At 40.1% G+C, this 19107-nt stretch overlaps 1 protein-coding gene across 1 annotated transcript in view; it reads left to right on the top strand.

Moving 5' to 3' along the window:
* Positions 1-19107, top strand: part of STAB1 (stabilin 1) — a 104117-nt gene that overhangs the window by 69911 nt on the left and 15099 nt on the right. Inside the window, exons 41-56 of the mRNA XM_060765865.2 lie at positions 989-1068; positions 3580-3705; positions 4367-4440; positions 5355-5423; positions 6919-7035; positions 8303-8350; positions 8760-8843; positions 10353-10499; positions 10891-11028; positions 11553-11612; positions 13328-13504; positions 13757-13843; positions 15230-15376; positions 16873-16932; positions 17195-17396; positions 18713-18862. Of these exons, the coding sequence (XP_060621848.2) occupies positions 989-1068; positions 3580-3705; positions 4367-4440; positions 5355-5423; positions 6919-7035; positions 8303-8350; positions 8760-8843; positions 10353-10499; positions 10891-11028; positions 11553-11612; positions 13328-13504; positions 13757-13843; positions 15230-15376; positions 16873-16932; positions 17195-17396; positions 18713-18862 (1766 nt within the window). The remainder of the gene's footprint in view (positions 1-988; positions 1069-3579; positions 3706-4366; positions 4441-5354; positions 5424-6918; positions 7036-8302; positions 8351-8759; positions 8844-10352; positions 10500-10890; positions 11029-11552; positions 11613-13327; positions 13505-13756; positions 13844-15229; positions 15377-16872; positions 16933-17194; positions 17397-18712; positions 18863-19107) is intronic.

The raw sequence follows: 19107 nt of genomic DNA, 5'->3' as shown, positions 1-19107 counted from the left end.
GGCCAGTGAGAGACTAGTCTGTATGTAAGAAAAAAAACATCCAAAGCCAAAAGCTCCTCCTAGTACAGATATTGGTCAATTAAAAATGTAAATGCAATGCAATCTGCTGAATCAGCAGCCCAAATAACCAAACGAAATCTAAAGTTGACCAAAAACTGATTTGTAACCCTTTCAGTACTAATGTTGGAGAGGGGTCGCTGGTCCAAGTGGTCCCTGGTCAGAGTGGTCCCTGATTAAAGTGATCCCTGGTAAAAAAAAAAACGGTTGGGAACCACTGATTTATGTTATAGCCTACATTTTATTGGTAATAGCAACCTTCTTTGAGCCTCCACTAGTTATTTGTTATGTATATAATTCAGATTGTTTATTGTATTGTATATGTGTGTATTGGTTTGCAGGGGTTTTTTTTTACTCTTTGTTCTGGGAGGGGCTGCAGTCTATGTGATCAGACCTGGGCTTGTTCAGGACTCAGACTCTATTTTAGAACAGTATGTTTCAGACTTCAATGCAGAAACTGTATGTTGTAGACTTCAGTACGAGCAGTATGCTTAGAGACTCCATTGGACTTTCAGACTAGACAGAGACTCTATTAGACTCTCAGAACAGAGAGATACTTTGGACTATGGGCTATTGATTCTACAAATGATGCCCTGTGTTACCAACACAGAGAAACTGTTATCCAGATGGCTTTTTCTTCATCCATCCACAGTCTGGAATAACCTGCTGGAAGAGATGTGAAAACTTGATATACTGTCTGAATTTAAGGCATCTTTAAAAACCAGTCTCTTTCTACAAAAAAAATCAAAAAGCTTTTAACATGAAATTATGTGAATTGTTTTTAATATGTATTGGTTTTATATGTTCTGTTGCTGCTTATTTATATCCTACTCCTATATATATGTTTATATAAATATACATTCAGGATTCATGTCCTACTGTATGCACTTGGTTTTATATTTGGTCTCAACTTTTTCTTACTTTATTTCAGTTGCATCAATGACTCTGCTGTATCCCAACCCACTTGCTTCTGTTCTGCAGGATATACTGGGAATGGAACCCATTGCACAGGTAATTCTGGATAGTGCTTCCCATATATGAAAAACTGATGGTAAAATAACAACACACCTATAGTTAGAAGAAGTTGGATGTTGCCCTCCATAATCATAGCTCTCCTTTTTTAATGACTCCCATATCTTGTTCATCCTTGTGTGTGTGTGAAGCGTTGCTTCAACACAGTGTTTTTCAGTGGACTTGATTCACACATCCGTCAAGCATAGAGAAAGCAAGCAATTTGTTTGTGTGGAAAGCCCTTGAGGTATGATGCTATTGCATTCCAAAATGGGAGGGAAATGCTACAGAACATGTTCTCTTGCATTGTTGGCTTGTAACATTGAATATATATGTTTGGATTATACAGAATATTCTCCCTCCTAAATCTAAAGAAACCCTGTGCACTATAGATACATTAGTTATTTCACATTGATGCCTTCATGAAAGTGATTACAATGCTCTGTGCATTTCAGAGAATACATTCAAAAAAAATTCACCGAAAACTTAAAAATCAAAATAAGTGTAAGGATACAATCAAATGTCTCCCCCTTGATCCCCATTCCTGGCACCACTGATAATTATGCAAATAGCAGGTACTTCAAATTGTTATGCCATCTTGATGTAGAAAATCTTAAATAGGCTCTTGTCAGTTATTATTATGTTTAGAATGAGAAAAACTTGTTTTAATCAGACATCCTTGTTTTTCATAAAATTGGTGTTTGAAAGCAATCAAGCAGAAGATGAAGAGATCCATATTCTGAATTCTAAACCAGAAGTTCAGACCCAGGATTTTTTTTTTTGTTAAGTATTTCACACTATCTTAATTTTTTTGTAGTAGGGAGTGTTTTGTTTAGCAAAAGCAATAATATAAAATATATAGACTTGCTTGCATTCAAATAATGATAGCTGGAGGCTTCTATTTCGGTGGGGTAGGTAAATCTGTTCTGGAAATATTTAAGGAACTATCCTAGGTTCTGAGCCTGTTTTGGGAAGAATGGATAGCAGCTTTACGGTTCAGATTAGGCTTGTACAATTTAGCCAAAGGGCATACCATTTCAGGGTCCATTTTCATCTAACCCCTCATTACCATGGTGCTCAGGTTGGAGTGAGCTTCCTCCAGAAGAATGGTTCATACTTTTTGTACACAAGCTGGTCCATGTCCAAACAAAAAGATTTAACCATTGATATCTGCCATGATACCTGATACATGGAGCCATAAGATTTCATTACATACCAAGCTTGAGAGCCATGATCATCAGCTACTTTGATTATATTCAAGAATTGTGCTAATATTCAAAAGCTCTCCGAACTCAATGCTTTCCTTTTTAAAATTGGAAAGGACTTTAATTCATTTGTTCTGCTTTTCAAGTAGAGATCAGATCAACTTGTCCCAGACAAAGTAAATTCTTTGATAATACTGGTTGAGCATATCTTTTCTGGAATTACAAAATCCAAAAGTGAATCCTTGCTTCCTGGAGGTTCAAAATACACAAACATTGCTTCATGCACAAAAGTAGTAAACATATTGTATAAAACTCTCTTCAGACTATGGTATATTGTGTATATGAAACATAAATTAATTTCATGTTTAGAATAGTCCCTGGTGGTGCAGTGGGTTAAACCCCTGTGCCGGCAGGACTGAAGACCGACAGGTCCCAGGTTCGAATCCGGGGAGAGGAGGATGAGTTCCCTCTATCAGCTCCAGCTCCTCATACAGATACAGGGACATGAGAGAAGCCTCCCACAAGGATGATAAAAACATCAAATCATCCGGGCGCCCCCTGGGCAACGTCCCTGCAGACGGGCAATTCTCTCACACCAGAACTGACTTGCAGTTTCTCAAGTCGCTCCTGACACAACAAAAAAGTTTAGAATGGTGTCCCATCTTCGTGACATCTCATGAAACACATATATGCAAATACAAGTATTCCAAAATCCAAAAATAACTGAAATCCAAAACACTTTTGACCCCAAGCATCTTGGAAAAGAATACTTGGCCTGCACCTCAGGTGATCAGGGCATAGGACTAAATTGCAGAGATAATATGGCAGTCCTTTTGTATCCAGTAAATACTGTTTGGAGAATGTTATGCTGCATAAGCAAAATATTTGCTAGAGTCTTAACTTCCTGCTACATTTATGTGAGAGATTTCCCTCTCTTTTCTATCTATGTTAATGATTCTCAACCTGTGGGTCCTCAGGTGTTTTGGCCTACAACTCCCAGAAATCCCAGCCAGTTTACCAGCTGTTAGGATTTCTGGGAGTGAAAACCCAAAACATCTGGAGACCCACAGGTTGAGAACCACTTCACTATGTTCAACTTACTGACCATACCTCATATCGTTCCTCAGGGTCCCCTATTTCCAGGGGCAAATGTTCTGGAAATAGGAAGTCTGTTCCAGTCTTGAAGTGAAAGCTGGGATCCAAGACATAGTCTTTTCCATTGGCTCAGATTCATGTGAAACTTGTATGTTATTCATATGTGATACAGCCTATGGAATCACCTGATTTCCTTCATTTTGCCTCACAGAAATAGATCCCTGTGCAGTGGGAAATGGTGGCTGCTCTCCACACGCCACCTGTAATAAGGTTGGACCTGGAGAAAGAACCTGCACGTGCAAAGATGGTTATGCTGGAGATGGAACTTTGTGCCGAGGTGAGCATCATTCTATTTGTGATAGCTGTGATATTAAACACAAAACCCAAAATATATGTAGAGATATAACAAGACATATTATCTGAGGGACCGCCTCACCTCCTACCAACCCCAGAGATCCCTCCGTTCTGAGGACCAAGATCTATTGGAAGTCCCCAGTGTCAAGACCTTGCGTCTAACAGCAACCAGACGCAGAGCCTTCACAGCAGTGGCACCATCACTCTGGAACACTCTGCCACCTGAAGTCCGTGCCTTGCGGGACTTACCAGCTTTCCGCAGGGCATGTAAGACATACCTGTTTCAACAGGCTTTTAATGTTTGATATTGCTGTTTTTAAATTGTTTTAAATTGCTTTAAAATTTTGATAGATTTTAGCTATTCTTGTAAGCCGCTCCGAGCCCCAGGGGAGTGGCGGCATATAAGTTCAAATAATTAATAAATAAATATTAGAGGCTGTTTAAAATAGAGCAATATATTCATGCCACGATTCCTGCTTAGTGATATATTCATGGCTTGCTTCCTATGCCGCTATCGTTCACCTTGTTTCCAATTATTCCAATGGCACCTGGCTTTTTTAAAAGGCAAATCCTTTTCAGTCAAAACACCCAGGAAGAATGTATTAATGTAATATCTTGGCAATGCATTTGTCTTCTGCACACAGAAATTGATCGGTGTCTAGAGAATAATGGAGGATGTCATCAATATGCAGAATGTATTAAAACGGGTCCAGGTTTGGTAAGTAAACCTTTTTCTCATTCTCTTCTGGGACTCAATTATAGCAATTCTGTAATAATAAAAGTAGGTCTACCCACTACTCAATTTCTTATATGTTCATGGTTTTTAAATCCACATTTTTTCATATAAATAACTTCATTTTGATATCTGATGATAAGTGAATTTTGCATTTCCTTGAGCTGTTTGGCTAAAGATGTTTTCCAGTACATAGTTGTCTAAGTATTTTATTTTTTCCCGAGTCAGGAGCGCCTTGAGAAACTGCAGATCGCTTCTTGTGTGACAGAATTGGCTGTCTGCAAGGACGTTGCCCATGGGACATCCGGATGTTTTACCATCCTGTGGGAGGCTTCTCTCATGTCCCTGCATGGGAAGCTGAAACTGACAGATGGGAGCTCACCCCACTACTCGGATTTGAACTGCCAACCTTTCGGTTCAGCAATCCTACCATCACAAGGGTTTAACCCATGATACATGAGAAATTGTTGTAAAAGATGCAGCCTAAATTTGCCAGGAAAAGTCCTTAAGACAATTTTTTTCACATCTCCTAAAGCAGTGGTTCTCAACCTGTGGGTCCCCAGGTGTTTTGGCCTACAATTCCTAGAAATCCTAGACAGTTTACCAGCTGTTAGGACTTCTGTGAGTTGAAGGCCAAAACATCTGGGGACCCACAGGTTGAGAACCAATGTCCTAAAGTTTAAGCTTCTAATGATTAGGACACGTGTAGTAACTGCATTTTGAATGTCTCTCTTCTCACTTCCACATCTGCTATCCCTTTCCATTGCGTAGATAAAAGCAGAATCAGGGAGACTAGTAAGAGATACTGTGCCTGCAGTTTTTATTTTGAGCTTAGAGAACCTGCTACTCCTATGTGTATTTGTGCTGTTAATATATTACTATTTTATTATCTGATACAGGTCTCCTGTCACTGCCTTCCTAATTATAGCGGCAATGGTACAGAATGTGAACGCATTAATCCTTGCAAGGTTTGTGACTATCAGTCTGATAATCTTCTTAGTGCATTAAGAACCTACGTTATAGTGTGTTTTCTACACAAACCATGACCAGGTAATGTTGAGTAGAACTATATCTTAGGAAACAGCATTCCGTTATATGTGAACCTGCTTTTTTATGATGGTAGGTTAGATCTCAGAGTTTGGAAAGCCTTTCACTTTAAGAATATCCTTAGTGCCACCGTTAGCCTTTAAAAAAAACTATTCAGCCCGAGGCTCAGCTTTGACCCTGATTGGTTAGTCCAAACAATGAATCAGTTAGTAAATAGCGAGTCAGTGTGTGGCTGCATCCCTTGATTCAGTGATTCTGCTAACAAAAGGATGCAGGCAATTAATTCCCTACTGGGGACTGCAGAAATTGTAGGCAGAGCACTACCTATTAGCAAGGTGAGAGCAGAGCCCTTGTTAAAGTTGTATGTTCCAAAAAGACTGTGAAAAGGCAGTGGCACAGTCTTCAGGAAAGTGGAAAACACAAACTAATGAGTTGAATTTCGGGTTTGGAATCATTGGCTGGAGATATTTATTCCCTGCTCCCAAGCATTGCCTCCCTCTGCTCACCTTTCATGGCAGTTGGCATGGGTTTTGGAAACAGATATCTATGTCTGATTTCACACAGACATTGGTAAGATATGGTGACCATGCAACAGGCAAAAGTATTATCCCAGTGGTTCTGGCATTGGGCTGGATAATCAAGCTCATTGATCAACAGGAAGGTTGGACTTTGCTTGGATCCAAACCCAAATGTGTGTGCCAACCCAATCATCAGGTGTAACCAATGAAGAATTGTGGCCTACCTTGTTTCAGTTTGTACATGTTGTCAGTATGTTTTTTCCAAGCAGAGCAGGGGTCGTCTATATTTATTTATTTACAGTATTTATAGTCCGCTCTTCTTACCCTGCAGGGGACTCAGTGAGGATCACAATGCAGATATACATGGCAAACATTCAATGCCATAGACACACAACATATATAGACAGAGACGCAGAGACTATTTAACTTTCCAGCTTCATGAGGGTATGCTTTTTGAATTCGGCCACCGAGGGAGCTGTCACTTCACCATCCACTTGTGAACGCACACACCTTACAATTAGTTGCTGTGTGCCCTCAAATCATTTTTGGCTTATGTTGACTCTGAAGTGAACTTATCATGGGTTTTTCTTGACAGGATTTGTTTGGTTGGAAGGAATCTCTGAGGTCAAAAGAGTGTGATTTGCCCAGAGTCACATGGTGCGGTTCTATGGTTGAGCAGGGATTTGAACCCTAGTCTCTCAACCCACTACTTATTTCTTAATCCTTATAACCATAGTACAAAATATTTTCAGTAAATGATGTGTAGGATCTCTCAGTCCGGTTCTTGTTCTTCTTTTTCCAAAATAATTTTTTTGGCATTTTAAGAGGAAGTGGGGGGGTATCAGGAAAAGGGAAACTGCTGCAATGTTAAGGCTATTGTGCTATTAATTTTTGGTAGGACAATGGAGGCTGCAGTCCACTGGCGCTCTGTCTCAAAACCCATGATGGGGATCGAATCTGTATCTGTATGTGGGGTCATGGAGATGGAATAACATGCAAAAGGACTGTCTGGGAGGTAATATATACAGATATAGATATATAGCTGAGTTTTCAGAGTGTCTTTCAGCTCAAAGTAATGCCTACATCTTTCATAACAGACAGTATACAAATTTTGTCCTAATGCTGGTATAATTGACATTTGTTTCCCTTTTGGAAGAAACAAGCTAGATCAACAAAGTGCTTAAAATATGTTGCTGTGGGTGTGAGAAAATGCAGACATGTTCATTATGGGTGCAAGTTAGTTGGACTGTTAGTAAAAATAAAGGTTTCTCCTTGACATTAAGTCTTGTTGAGTCTGACTCTAGGGGGTGGTGCTAATCTCCATTTCTAAGCCAAAGAGCCGGCGTTGTCTGTACATGCCTACAAGGTCATGTGGTCAGCATGACTGCGTGGAGCATCATTACCTTCTCATTGAAGCAGTACCTATTGATCTACTCACATTTGCATGTTTTCAAATTGCTAGGTTGGCAGAAGCTGGGGCTAACAGCGGGAGCTCAGCCCGCTCCCCGGATTTGAACCGCCAACCTTCCGGTCAGCAAGTTCAGCAGCTTAGCGGTTTAACCCGCTGCGCCACTGCAGTCCTTTGTAGTTGGACTGTTATCTGAAAGTAATTGAATAAAAACTTTGCTTTAGGTTTTTGCCTATAGAATTCACTAATGTTTAATGATAGAACCAATTAGGAAATGACATGTATAGCCAAGGAATAAAAAACATGTTACATAGTGTTATATTCAGTAATAGCACTAATATTCAAAAGTCTCTGAGTTTGAAGCTTTGCTTTTTTAATTGGAAAAAAATATTTTTATTTTTGTCAGCCAAGGAGCACTGTACCATTTCCTCTTTAAAGCTTCTTTTTTTTTTTGCAGTAAACAAAGAAAAAATTGTAGAGATGATGGAATGTGCAGTTGTGTTCTTCTCTTGCTGGTAGATGTCCCAAGAGTGACTGACTAGTCATTGTGAGAACAGGATGCTGTTCTCATGACATTGAGACACAAACATCATGCAAAATTCTGTGAATGGGCTAAGGCAGTTTTATGTCCCAAGACTCATCTAGAAGCACCCTTTTTGTGTGATTTCCCCCATCATTTCAAAAGAAAATTTGAACCCAAACTATATGACCCAAGCCTGCTCTTTTCCCCCCTACTCTAGTTTTCCTATTTCCCTAAAACAGGAGTATTTTCATAAGCCATAGTTATGTACCTAGATATTCCAACACAAGCACTAGCCTATACATATAACATTTCTTTCTATGCCATTAATGTTAGATTTTGTTCTTTCTTTAGGAGCTTTCTGCAAAAGAAGGTGCATCAAGATTAAAATCGTATATCCAGGTAGATATGAAACATGATTGCTCTTTTCTAAACAAAAACAAAATGAAATGGAATTTTAAAAAGCAATCTGGTCGACATCCAGAAGGACATCCACGACTTTCATTTTCCCAAAAGAGGCCCTATGATCTTTACCAGTTTTGCCTGCTGCCCCCCCCCCCCAATCTCTTGGTACAGTCCTTGGGTCAAGTTTGGACCATTCCACAAAGACCCTCAACATTTAGAAATGGCTTCTGATGAGTTCAAGGGGTTGCTGTACCAGGGAACATGGACATTTTCCATACTATGAAAGGGTATTCCATTGCAGCCCTTCTGAATCCATCAGACATTGTTTTTGTTTTGGTGTTTAAGAATAAATTTTCTTTTTTCAGAGCTTGGTTTAATGATGTTTTAATATTTCTTTGTGTCATAGATCTATAATATGGCTGATGCAATGGGGTTCGGACCATACACAATTTTTGTCCCCAGGACTGACTATCTGCAGAACAGCACTACAGTAAGCAGCACATCTGAGATTGGCTCTGCAAGCCTGACTCTTGTAGACAGACCATGTAATAATGATTTTATGGCTTTTTAAAGGTCTACTGAGCTTCTTTAGGGTCCATTTGCCACAAAAGAGGTGATCACAGAATTGGAAGAGACCCCAGGAGCCATCTAGTTGTGCAGGAATGAAAAATCGAAGTACTCCCAATAGATAGCAACCCATTTGTGGGGAGTTTGGGAGCATTAAATGAATTTTCTAGATCACCAGCAAAGAATAAACCCATAGCTTCCATTAAACATTGTCCTGTGTGTGCCTCTAGGTCAGTAGTTCTCAACCTTCCTAATGCCACGACCCCTTAATACAGTCCTCATGATGTGATGAGCCCCAACCATAAAATTATTTTCATTGCTACTTCATAACTGTAATTTTGCTACTGTTATGAATTGTAATGTAAATATCTGATATGCAGGATGTACTCACTGGACCAAATTTGCACAAATACCTGATATGCCCAAATTTTCATATGGATGGGTTATTGGGGGATTGATTTTATCATTTGGAAGTTATAGTTGCTGGGATTTATAATTAACCTGCAATCAAAGAGCATTCTGAACTCCACCAACAATGGAATTGAACCAAACTTGGCACACAGATCTCCCATGACCAACAGAAAATACTGGAATGATTTGGTGGGCATTGACCTTGAGTTTTGGAGTTGTAGTTCACCTACATCTAGAGAGCACTGTGGACTCAAACAATGATGGAGCTGGACCAAACTTGGCACAAATACTCAATATGCCCAAATGTAAACACTGGTGGAGTTTGGGAAAAATAGACTTGACATTTGGGAGTTGTCGTTCCTGGGATTTATATTTCGCCTACAATTAAAGAGCATTCTGAACCCCACCAGTGATAGGATTGGGCCAAACTTCCCACACAGAAACCCCATGACCAACAGAAAATACTGTGTTTTCTGATGGTCTTTGACAACCCCTCTGACACCCCCTCACAACCTCTGCAAGGGTCCTGACCCCAAGATTGAGAAACACTGCTCTAGGTGTTAAATGGCTACATTTGAGCATGATTTATTTCATCTGAAGTTTTGCTGTATAAATAACTTTGGTTCAATTTTCTTCAGTATGTGGTGGTAGTTGTGCTGAGGGCAAGGATGATGTGGTGGCAAGTGCTATCTGTTAGCACTGGTATTGAGTTCATATATTGGAAATATTTTAATATTTAATATTTCAGCATGTATTTATACTGTAGAATTAATGCAGCTTGACACCACTATAACTGCCAGAGCTAGATGCTAAAAAATACTTTTGTATAGGAGGCTAGAGAGCTTGTAAAACTACAACTCACATGACTTATAGCATAGATGTACCCTTACAGAGTTTGCCTAAGCTGATAACAGCAATTGGAATTAGGTTGAAGCATCAAGTTAATATTTTATTATGGTTTCTGACCAACTTAAATGCAGTGGGAAAGTGCTCAATTTCCATCCAACTATATTTTCTATAGTTTTCAGAATGGGAGAAGAAAGGTGCCATCCAAGATTTGCTTCGCTATCACATGGTCACCTGCCATCTTCTACAGTCTTCTGACCTAGAGTCACAAACTTCGATTACAGCTTTATCCGGACACAAAATAAAGGTTTCTATGAAAGAGGTATGAGTTGTTACAGCTCCCGTTGTAGTTGCTTATTCTGTGCCCCTTCCAGTTGCCAATGTACCTTCCAGTTTCCACTGGGCTCCAAATCCTGTCATCTGCTTCTTACCCAGAGGTGGGCAAAATGAAGCTTGCAGGGTCCCATTAGTCATATTTGAGCAAACAGGATTTTTAATGCTGCCAGTATAGCCTAGCTTGATATGGCCCCAATTGTTTTGGCAGATGAGTATCACTTAAAAAACAAGCAGGGAAGTAGCCAGGAATAGTCAAGAATGGGAGCCAGAAAATTTGATAAATCAAGAATCAAAACGCTTTTCACATAATACATAACATCGAGCTTCTAAAAAAGTACATTTGATGGGATAGTGTACTTTGTCTCTTTTTTTCTCAGAACAGTGTGTATTTAAATGATGACACAAAGATAATTGAAAGTGATATCACTGCATCAAATGGCATCATACATTTCATTGACAAGATCTTAATCCCGTATGATCTGCAGAATCAGAGCATTCCATCCAATATATCACAGGTAAGCCAAAAGTAATAAAAAGTTTTTAAATGGCTCATTAACATTTTTGCTCCAATTTGAATTAAGATTAATGAATCACTGATAGTTAGTCAATTGCCCTGGCAATTGTCTTAGATTTTAGGATCCATCATTTAACTGTGTATATTTGTGTAGACTGCATCTCTCTCAGTCTCTCTCTCTCATTCTCTCTCTCTCAGTCTCTGTCTCCCATCTCTTTCTGTGGGTACAAAGTTTAGAAAGGCAAAAAAGAACAAAATCAATGCATTTTGTGCTGATTTTTGTCTTTGGGTACAAAAGTCATAAATAGAAGAAAATAAATTACAGTTTGACTTGTATAAACCCTCACCTTGAACTCACCGGGACTTTTCAGCTGTGCCAACTAGTGTATATACATTGTAGTCTATGCAGTCTTGAGAGTGTAATAGACATAAGAAAGGCCATTTGGAGATGACAGCATGCATTTGGATTTCCCCTCTAGTGTCACAGAAACTCCTTGTTCCTAATGGCTGCTCTTTTGCTTCCAGAAATCCATCACAGAGGTTGCAGAGGCTTATGGATACAAAATGTACAGTAAACTTCTGAATGTAAGTTGCATTCGGTTTCAGCTGCGGTGCTTATAACAAAACACCTATAATTACTATGAAAAGGATGGCACTTTCATATTCAGTTCTAAATATATTTCAGAGTAGAAGATTGTTTGATTTGATTGTACTTTTAATAGGATTCTGCCACTTGATTCTATGGTAATAGAAGTAACTACCTCTGTGCTCTCATAGCATGGAGGCAAAAGACATTTTGTATATGGCATCCAAAAAACCTGGAGTACATTCAGTTCCACACTGTCTTTATAGAGGCTTCAGCCTTAAATCTTCTCCTCCAAGAGTCTCACTAGCCTATACAACAGTGGCTCCCAGCCTTTTTTTTTGACCAGGGACTACTTTGACCAGGGACCACTCTCCAAGATTAGTACCAAAAGGGTTACAAATCAGTTTTTGGTCAATTTTAGATTTGGCTTGGTTATTTGGGGTGCTGATTCAGGGCCCTTCCACACAGTCCTATATTCAAGAATATCAATTTATTATTTATTTATTTTGGGTACTTCTACCCTGCCCTTCTCAACCCCCTAAGGGGGACTCAGGGTGGCTTCCAGCCGGCATACGTTTGATGCCTACAATTCAACACAATAAAATACATAGTAACAATAATTATAAACAGTTAAAACATTGCATTAATACAATAAAAAGCCAGGCAGAAAACCCCACAATATCTTCTCTGAACTGGGTTATCTGAGTCCACACTTGATATTTTGGGACATAGGGCTGTGTGAAAGGGCCCTCAGAAAATTTCATTAGATAGACCACATCAGCTCTAGCTTCTGATACAGAACATATGCCATCCAGTAGTCGCCATCTGCTCGCCCACAGAAAACCATATTTAATAAGCTTCGGCATTATAAGAGAGTTTTGCGAGACCAGTCACTCTCTTGCAATGGTGTAGTAGTGGTGAGGCCGCAGACCATATTTTAGTTCTTTTGGACCACTGGTGGTCCACGGACCACAGGTTGGAAACCACTGCCATAGAAGGATGGTCAGACATCCGCTTGGGATCTACTGGGGTATCTGCCAATTTTGAGGAAGTGTCTCCAATGGAAATTGGACATACTGGCTAGGGAATCTGTGGAGGTTATAAACATGCTAAGCTTTGAATCTCTGGGTTTTTTTTTTAGTAACTTGTCAATGGCTTTTGATTCTCAATTGTTTGCCAAAAGCAAAATCACAACATCTCTTTCTCCTTCCATAACAAAAAAAAGTTACAGAAACAAAAAGCATTTGGTGGAAAGCAGGACTAGCTTTGTATGTGTGTGTTGACTGTAATCTCAGTTCTGAGGGTGAAAATGCGTTACTGGGCTGAAGTCATGTTCAGAAGTACCCTATCTTTAATTCAACATGCTTGCCATCCTACTGGTGGACCTCAGGTGCAAAATAAAGTGTATCTCATGACCCTGAATTCAACAGAGCTACTTCATCTGTATCACATAGTAAGGATATTTGATGCTAAGAAATCAGGTGATTTTCATCTCCTTTGATAGGTAAAGTACGCTTACATTTCTGCTATCCATAACACATCCAGGAAATGATTTTTTAAAATATTGATGATAAAATGTGGATGAGCAGCACTTGTTAGTAACTTTTTGATACAGGGCAGTGTAGACCCAGCTTGAGATGGCATGTTTAAATTGTCATGGCATTCAGTTGTGTTTTTATCTGCTCCAACGCATTTGTTTTCTGTCCCTGCGCAGGAGACAGGGCTTCTTAATGTGGTGAACAACATCTTTCATCAGCCCTTCACCATGTTGTGGCCTACGGATGCTGCATTTAATTCCCTTCCTACCAAGATGAAGATGTGGTTGTATCACAAAGAGCACCAGAGCAAGCTGGTTGCTTACCTTAAAGGCCACATGATCAGAGATACAAAGGTAAACTGAGACATAGTAGGTGTGTGTTTTGGGGAGCTTCTATCATTTTAAAATGTTTTTGCTGTGATTCGTTTTATAGAAAATCTTGAAATGGGCATGTTTCCACAATACATGGAGCTTTCTTGTTTGTATTTCACGCTTTATAAATATACTATTAATATATCTTAAGTTTTGTAAGCTGTAGAAAGGGCCTTAGTTTGGGTGTAAATGTTTAACCTACCTGAATGCTGTTTCGTTTTTGTTTGATATTAGATGTTAGCTTCCAAACTAGCAGAATCACCTTCTTTGAGGACTCTGCATGGCTCAACAGTCTCATTTAGCTGCAGCAAAAGAGACTTAGTAAGTAACCATTTATTTGAAACTGTTCTTTGGAAAAAAAAGTCATTTTCTCAAAAGTGTGTGTGTGTATTCTATGCCTAAAGGTGAGCTCTTATTCCTACCAAAGAGACAAAATTACTGACTTTCCCTCTCTGAGGTCATTTCAACCAGACAACACTGCAATTTCCCCACAGCTATCTATACAGTATTGGATTGTACTAAAAGACAAAGTAGGCTGTAGAATAGAAAGCTTGTCGTACACAAAAAAACATGATAAAGACACAAAATTGAATTCACTGAGGAAATAGAACCAGACACGAGGGACTATGCAATACTGGCAAGAGAGTAATGGACAAACTAGAGCAGGGGATGATGGGTCAGGGAGCTAAATGTCTGAACTTCAATTGAGCAGCTTTTAAAATAGATTTTTTCCTGCTTTTAAATAATATTTTACCATCAGTCTCTAAGATTGACAGTAAAAAAAAATCAGTGGAATATCCTCCCCAGGGAGGCCCACTTGGCCCCAATCTATTCATCCTTTGAGCACCAAGTTAAGACATTTTTCTACTTTCGGAGATTTTTCTACATTTGGAAATATGATTGACTGGTTTTTTCCAATCTTAGTATTATAATGTGTGTTTGGACTGAGCAGGTATTGTTCTGTGTAATATATCATTTCTGTTTCACAGTCCTGACAAAAAATAGGGCAATAATAATAATAATAATAATAATAATAATAATAATAATTGTAGTTATTATTGCAGTGGCTAGCACAGTGGGTTAACTACCAGCTATTGTAAACCTTGTTGACCGGAAGGTCGACAGTTTGAGCCGCGGGTGGGGTGAGCTCCTGCTATCAGCCCCAGCTTCTGTTTACCTGGCTGTTAGAAAACAAAGCAATGTGAGTAGATAAATAGATACTGCTTTGGCGGGGAAGGTAAAAGGTGCCCATGAAAAAACATGCCGGTAAAAATTCAATTAGGAAGTTATCCAAGGATAACATCCTCCTTGGCATGGAAACTGAAACAACAGCACCACCCCATGGCTGAGTCGAGGACAGCTTCCAGATGCTGGAGATGGAAAAAAGTGGGAAGCCTTGCCTCTTACTGACAGTCTTTGCTGTTAATTGTGCAATGGCATTGAATGTTTGCCATGTAAATTTCTGTAATCTGCTCTGAGTCCCCCTGGGGAGATAGAGCAGAATATAAATAAAGTATGTTGTTGTTGTTAGTAAGGAACTCAGATTCTTTTGTCTGCCCTTCCCTTCTCTTCCATTCAAGAAATAGTAGTAATAGTGATCAAGCAAGTGCAAGAAGTCAATAAAGATCAAGAAGAAGTGGGTTTCAGAGCTCAATGTTTGATTTAAACGCATACAAACAGTTCTTTGTCTTCTGATATTTCTTGCAGGGTGATATTTTGGTGGATAATGGCAATGCAAAGATTGTACAGAGGCATATGCAATTTAATGTGGGCATTGCTTATGGTATTGATAAGCTTCTGGAACCTCAAGACTTGGGAGCTCGTTGTGATGAATTTCATACTGCTGAGGTTTCAGTGAGTATTTGTGGTTTTTTTAAAAATACACAAAGTGTTGATTTCTATGCCTCTCCTTTGTTGATTGATCATTTTCATTTAACAAATCCCAGAGAATTAGATTTCAGTGGAAGAAATTTTGTTAAGGAAATTAACCAGGTCTAGAATAACTGGGAGATTTCTCCAGAAAGCTCTTACAATGTACTAATACTAAAAAGTATGAGAGGGATTTTGAGCAATCTGTGACTATGACTAGCAGTGGAGAGAACACATTGCAAGAAAAGATTGTTTGTCAGCATAGAGTCCCACTATCACAAATGAAAATATTCCACTCCTGAAGAATTACACGTCATAAAACAAAGTTCAGGGTTGGAAAAAAAATTCTGAATTACAGCTCTCAAAGTCCCCAGACTGGTGGTCACAATAATAGGGTTTCCAAGTTAGGCTTTTTATTCTGATAGTAATGTGGGAAGAGGGCATTTGTATCTGAAAATTAAAACATGGGTATTGAACCTTTGGAGCCTAAGTAATCAAAAAAGGGCCCACTAAGAGGGCCAGCCCTAGTTAGTATTTAGCCTACCAGATGCTATAGGCTATGTTTATGAAGGAATAGACAACCCCTTCTCTGATGAGATCCCACAGGACAATCCCGGCACTTTGCAGCCTGCCTCGCCCACAGCTGATGTTGCCCCTCATCTCACGTGAGGAAACATCACGGCCGCGGCTTGGCTCTGTAATTTTCTATGAAACACAGGAAGCCCCCCATGTTCTGAGGGAAGCCTCCTATGCCTCTTCTGGGACACTTCCTCCACAGGGCCCTGCTGGAAGTTGCCATGCGTTTGATGGCACCTGGTATCCGGTGAGGAGGAAGCATCCCAAAAGCATCCTAGGATGCTTAATTTGCCTCATATGATGAGGCTGTAAAAAACTGTATGACATAGTTGACAAGTGACTTCAAGGCACACATATACACAAATTGAACCCTTTGCTTGTGTGAAGTTGTCCTTTGCAAATGCTCCTGTTCGTCATTTTTAGTTTGACCGCTGTCCAGTCAGTTGGCCTCTAAGATTGCTTTGGGGAGGAAAGAGCGAATGTGAAATAAGCAGGTGCCTGAAAGATTATATTCTTCCTCATTTGGTCCTGTGGTTTTCTCCCTTACAAATGTCCTCCTGCACCAGAGGAATGGAGAAGGTTCCCCAGATAGCATCTGCTATCACCCTTTAACATTGGCTAGCCTGACACGGGATTATGGGAGTTACAATTCTGCAACCATTGGAAGGCCACATTTTCTGTTCCTGCCTACATGCTTCTTATCTCACCAGGGAAGAGATTTGGGAACCAGCATTTGCTGAGGCATGGTGTGATCAAACTTTAATCAGAGACAGGTTTTCTATTATGCTGTATTAACCCATTGTCTTTGGTAGCAATGCAAGTTTTATGTAATGACATTAAAGTAATGATTCCTAGTTATACTCTTCCTCCTCCTATTTCTCTTCTCTTCCTCCTTCTCTTCCCAGAACGCTCTGTGTGGACCCTGTGGTGCTGAACGTTCTTGTCCTACTGGATCAGTTGAACTGGTAAGCTAGACATGAAAGTTCCCTGTGGTCTTTGGTGACCCTTCTGACACCCCCTCATGTCGCCCCCAGGGGTCCCAACCCCCAGGTTATTATTTATTTATTATTTATTTAGGGCATTTGTATCCCGTCCTATCTCAACCTTCGCAGAAGGACTCAGGGCAGCTAACAAACAGCACAGCATAGTGCCCACAACACTGCCCTAGTGATTTACAGGTTCCAGAGAGGAAAACTAAAATAGATTTGAGTGTTTTTTCCCTTGTAGGGGGAAACCCAGAGTTGTTTGTATTTTGAAAATCGCGGTTCCTTGATCCCGGCTTCAAGGCTTCAGCCCGCGTTTCTTAGATATCAGAGGCCCAGATGGAAGCCTCCAAGAATGGATTTGGTGAAGGGGTGTAAGAGATCATGCTTTGCCACTGCGTGGGAACCCCGGTGCTGTGAAAACCATTATGGGAAAGATTGCCAAGGTAAGGGGTCATTTTCATGTCTTGGTACAGAATTAAGCTTCACTATATTGTTGGAGGCTTTTACAGCTGGAATCACTGGGGTATCATGTGATTTCTGGCCTGTATAGCCGTGTTCTGACCATTCACCTGCATCTGTGGCTGGCATCTTCAGAGGGAAGTAAGCAAGGAGTAAAACTCCCTTGGGTGTCATTTTGAGAGCTGGCTGAATCTTGAGGCTGGATCTCAAGAGTTTCATCCCACTCCGATTACTTCTCTGTGTGGAAGGAGACAGGAGAGTGAAATGGATTCCTTGGACGAGGCTCCAGATGACACTTTTGACAAGGAGGCAATAATACTGAGCAGGTTGTAGCTATGCCCTCCACAGTGTCACAGGGATTGGAATCTAACCTAGTGCCCCAGACCAGGTCTCTCCTCCTTCTCTAGTGTGCATGCTTCCATCTACAGCTTCAAATGGGGCAGTTCAGATCAAGGCCTTCCCACACATCCTTTATGACCACTTTACAAAACTTTTATTCAAGCAGAAGATTTGAAAGTTGTAAGGATTTGTTGAAAAGCCGAGATCTTTCCACTGTTTGGAGACGTAAGCATGTCCAGAGATGGCAGTTCTTCCTAGGTTCGTTTTATAACCATTTGGTATATATTCTCATGTAATGTTGATATTGGTTAATACATTTACATGCAAATGATAGGACTAGATAATGACACTTATGAAAAAAATGTAATGCCCAAAATAATTCTTAGTAATTTTAGAACAGTGGTTCTCAACCTGTGGGTCCCCAGATGTTTTGGCCTTCAACTCCCAGAACTCCTAACAGCTGGTAAACTGGCTGGGATTTCTGGGAGTTATAGGCCAAAATGCCTGGGGACCCACAGGCTGAGAACCACAGCTTTAGAATGATTAATGGATATATGGGCCCTATAGGTTGGAGGCTCACTGTCTAAAGACAGTCATTTTAAGAAAAATGAGTAAACTGGAAGAAGGCCTGCTTCAATCTCTAACGCTAAGAGACATGTTCTACTATGACTGTAACACCTTTAAAGAAAATGTAACTAACTGATTAGGCTGCTGAACTGTGACTCTGAAGGTCATGGTACAAATCCCCATCAGTCATGGAAACACACTGGGTGACCTTGAGCAAATCACACTCTCTCACTCACCTCACTCACTCTCTCACTCACTCACTCTCTCACTACTACGTTTGTCGTTTACTTCTTGGCAGCAGGTCTTCTATTCAAAATAATAGTGAGTAATAGTAAGTAAGCCTCCTGAAGAAAGATATTTGATTGGTTCACTTTCTGTGGTTCTGCCTTTCCAGTATGTCCTGGAGGGCTTGAGGCCCCCTGCAATAATCGTGGTACATGTGATGACGGGCAGAGGGGCTCCGGCCACTGCAACTGCAGCTCAGCTTTCATTGGAACAGCTTGTGAGCATTGCAGCCCAGGACGCTACGGGCCCGAGTGCAAAGGTAACTCTTATGTTGTCCATCATGCAGAAAATCCATAGCTTGGATCTACCAGCTCCAGATTGGACATTTGCAGAAACTTGCATACTCATATCTCATATGCAGTACTTTTGTCCTGCTTCAAGTATAACTTTTTTTTAAAACCACAAGTAACATTCTTTGTTAACATGTTTGAAGGCTGCATTGGTGGCTGTCCTTTTCACCCCAGCAGTGTAGGATTATTGCAGCTCAACACCACTTCAACTACC

This window comes from Anolis sagrei, chromosome 2 (assembly GCF_037176765.1).
Source record: "Anolis sagrei isolate rAnoSag1 chromosome 2, rAnoSag1.mat, whole genome shotgun sequence".
In the NCBI taxonomy this organism is placed as follows: domain Eukaryota; kingdom Metazoa; phylum Chordata; class Lepidosauria; order Squamata; family Dactyloidae; genus Anolis; species Anolis sagrei.
Note: the sequence above shows the minus strand (reverse complement) of the source record. Positions and strands in the feature narration are given on the sequence as shown.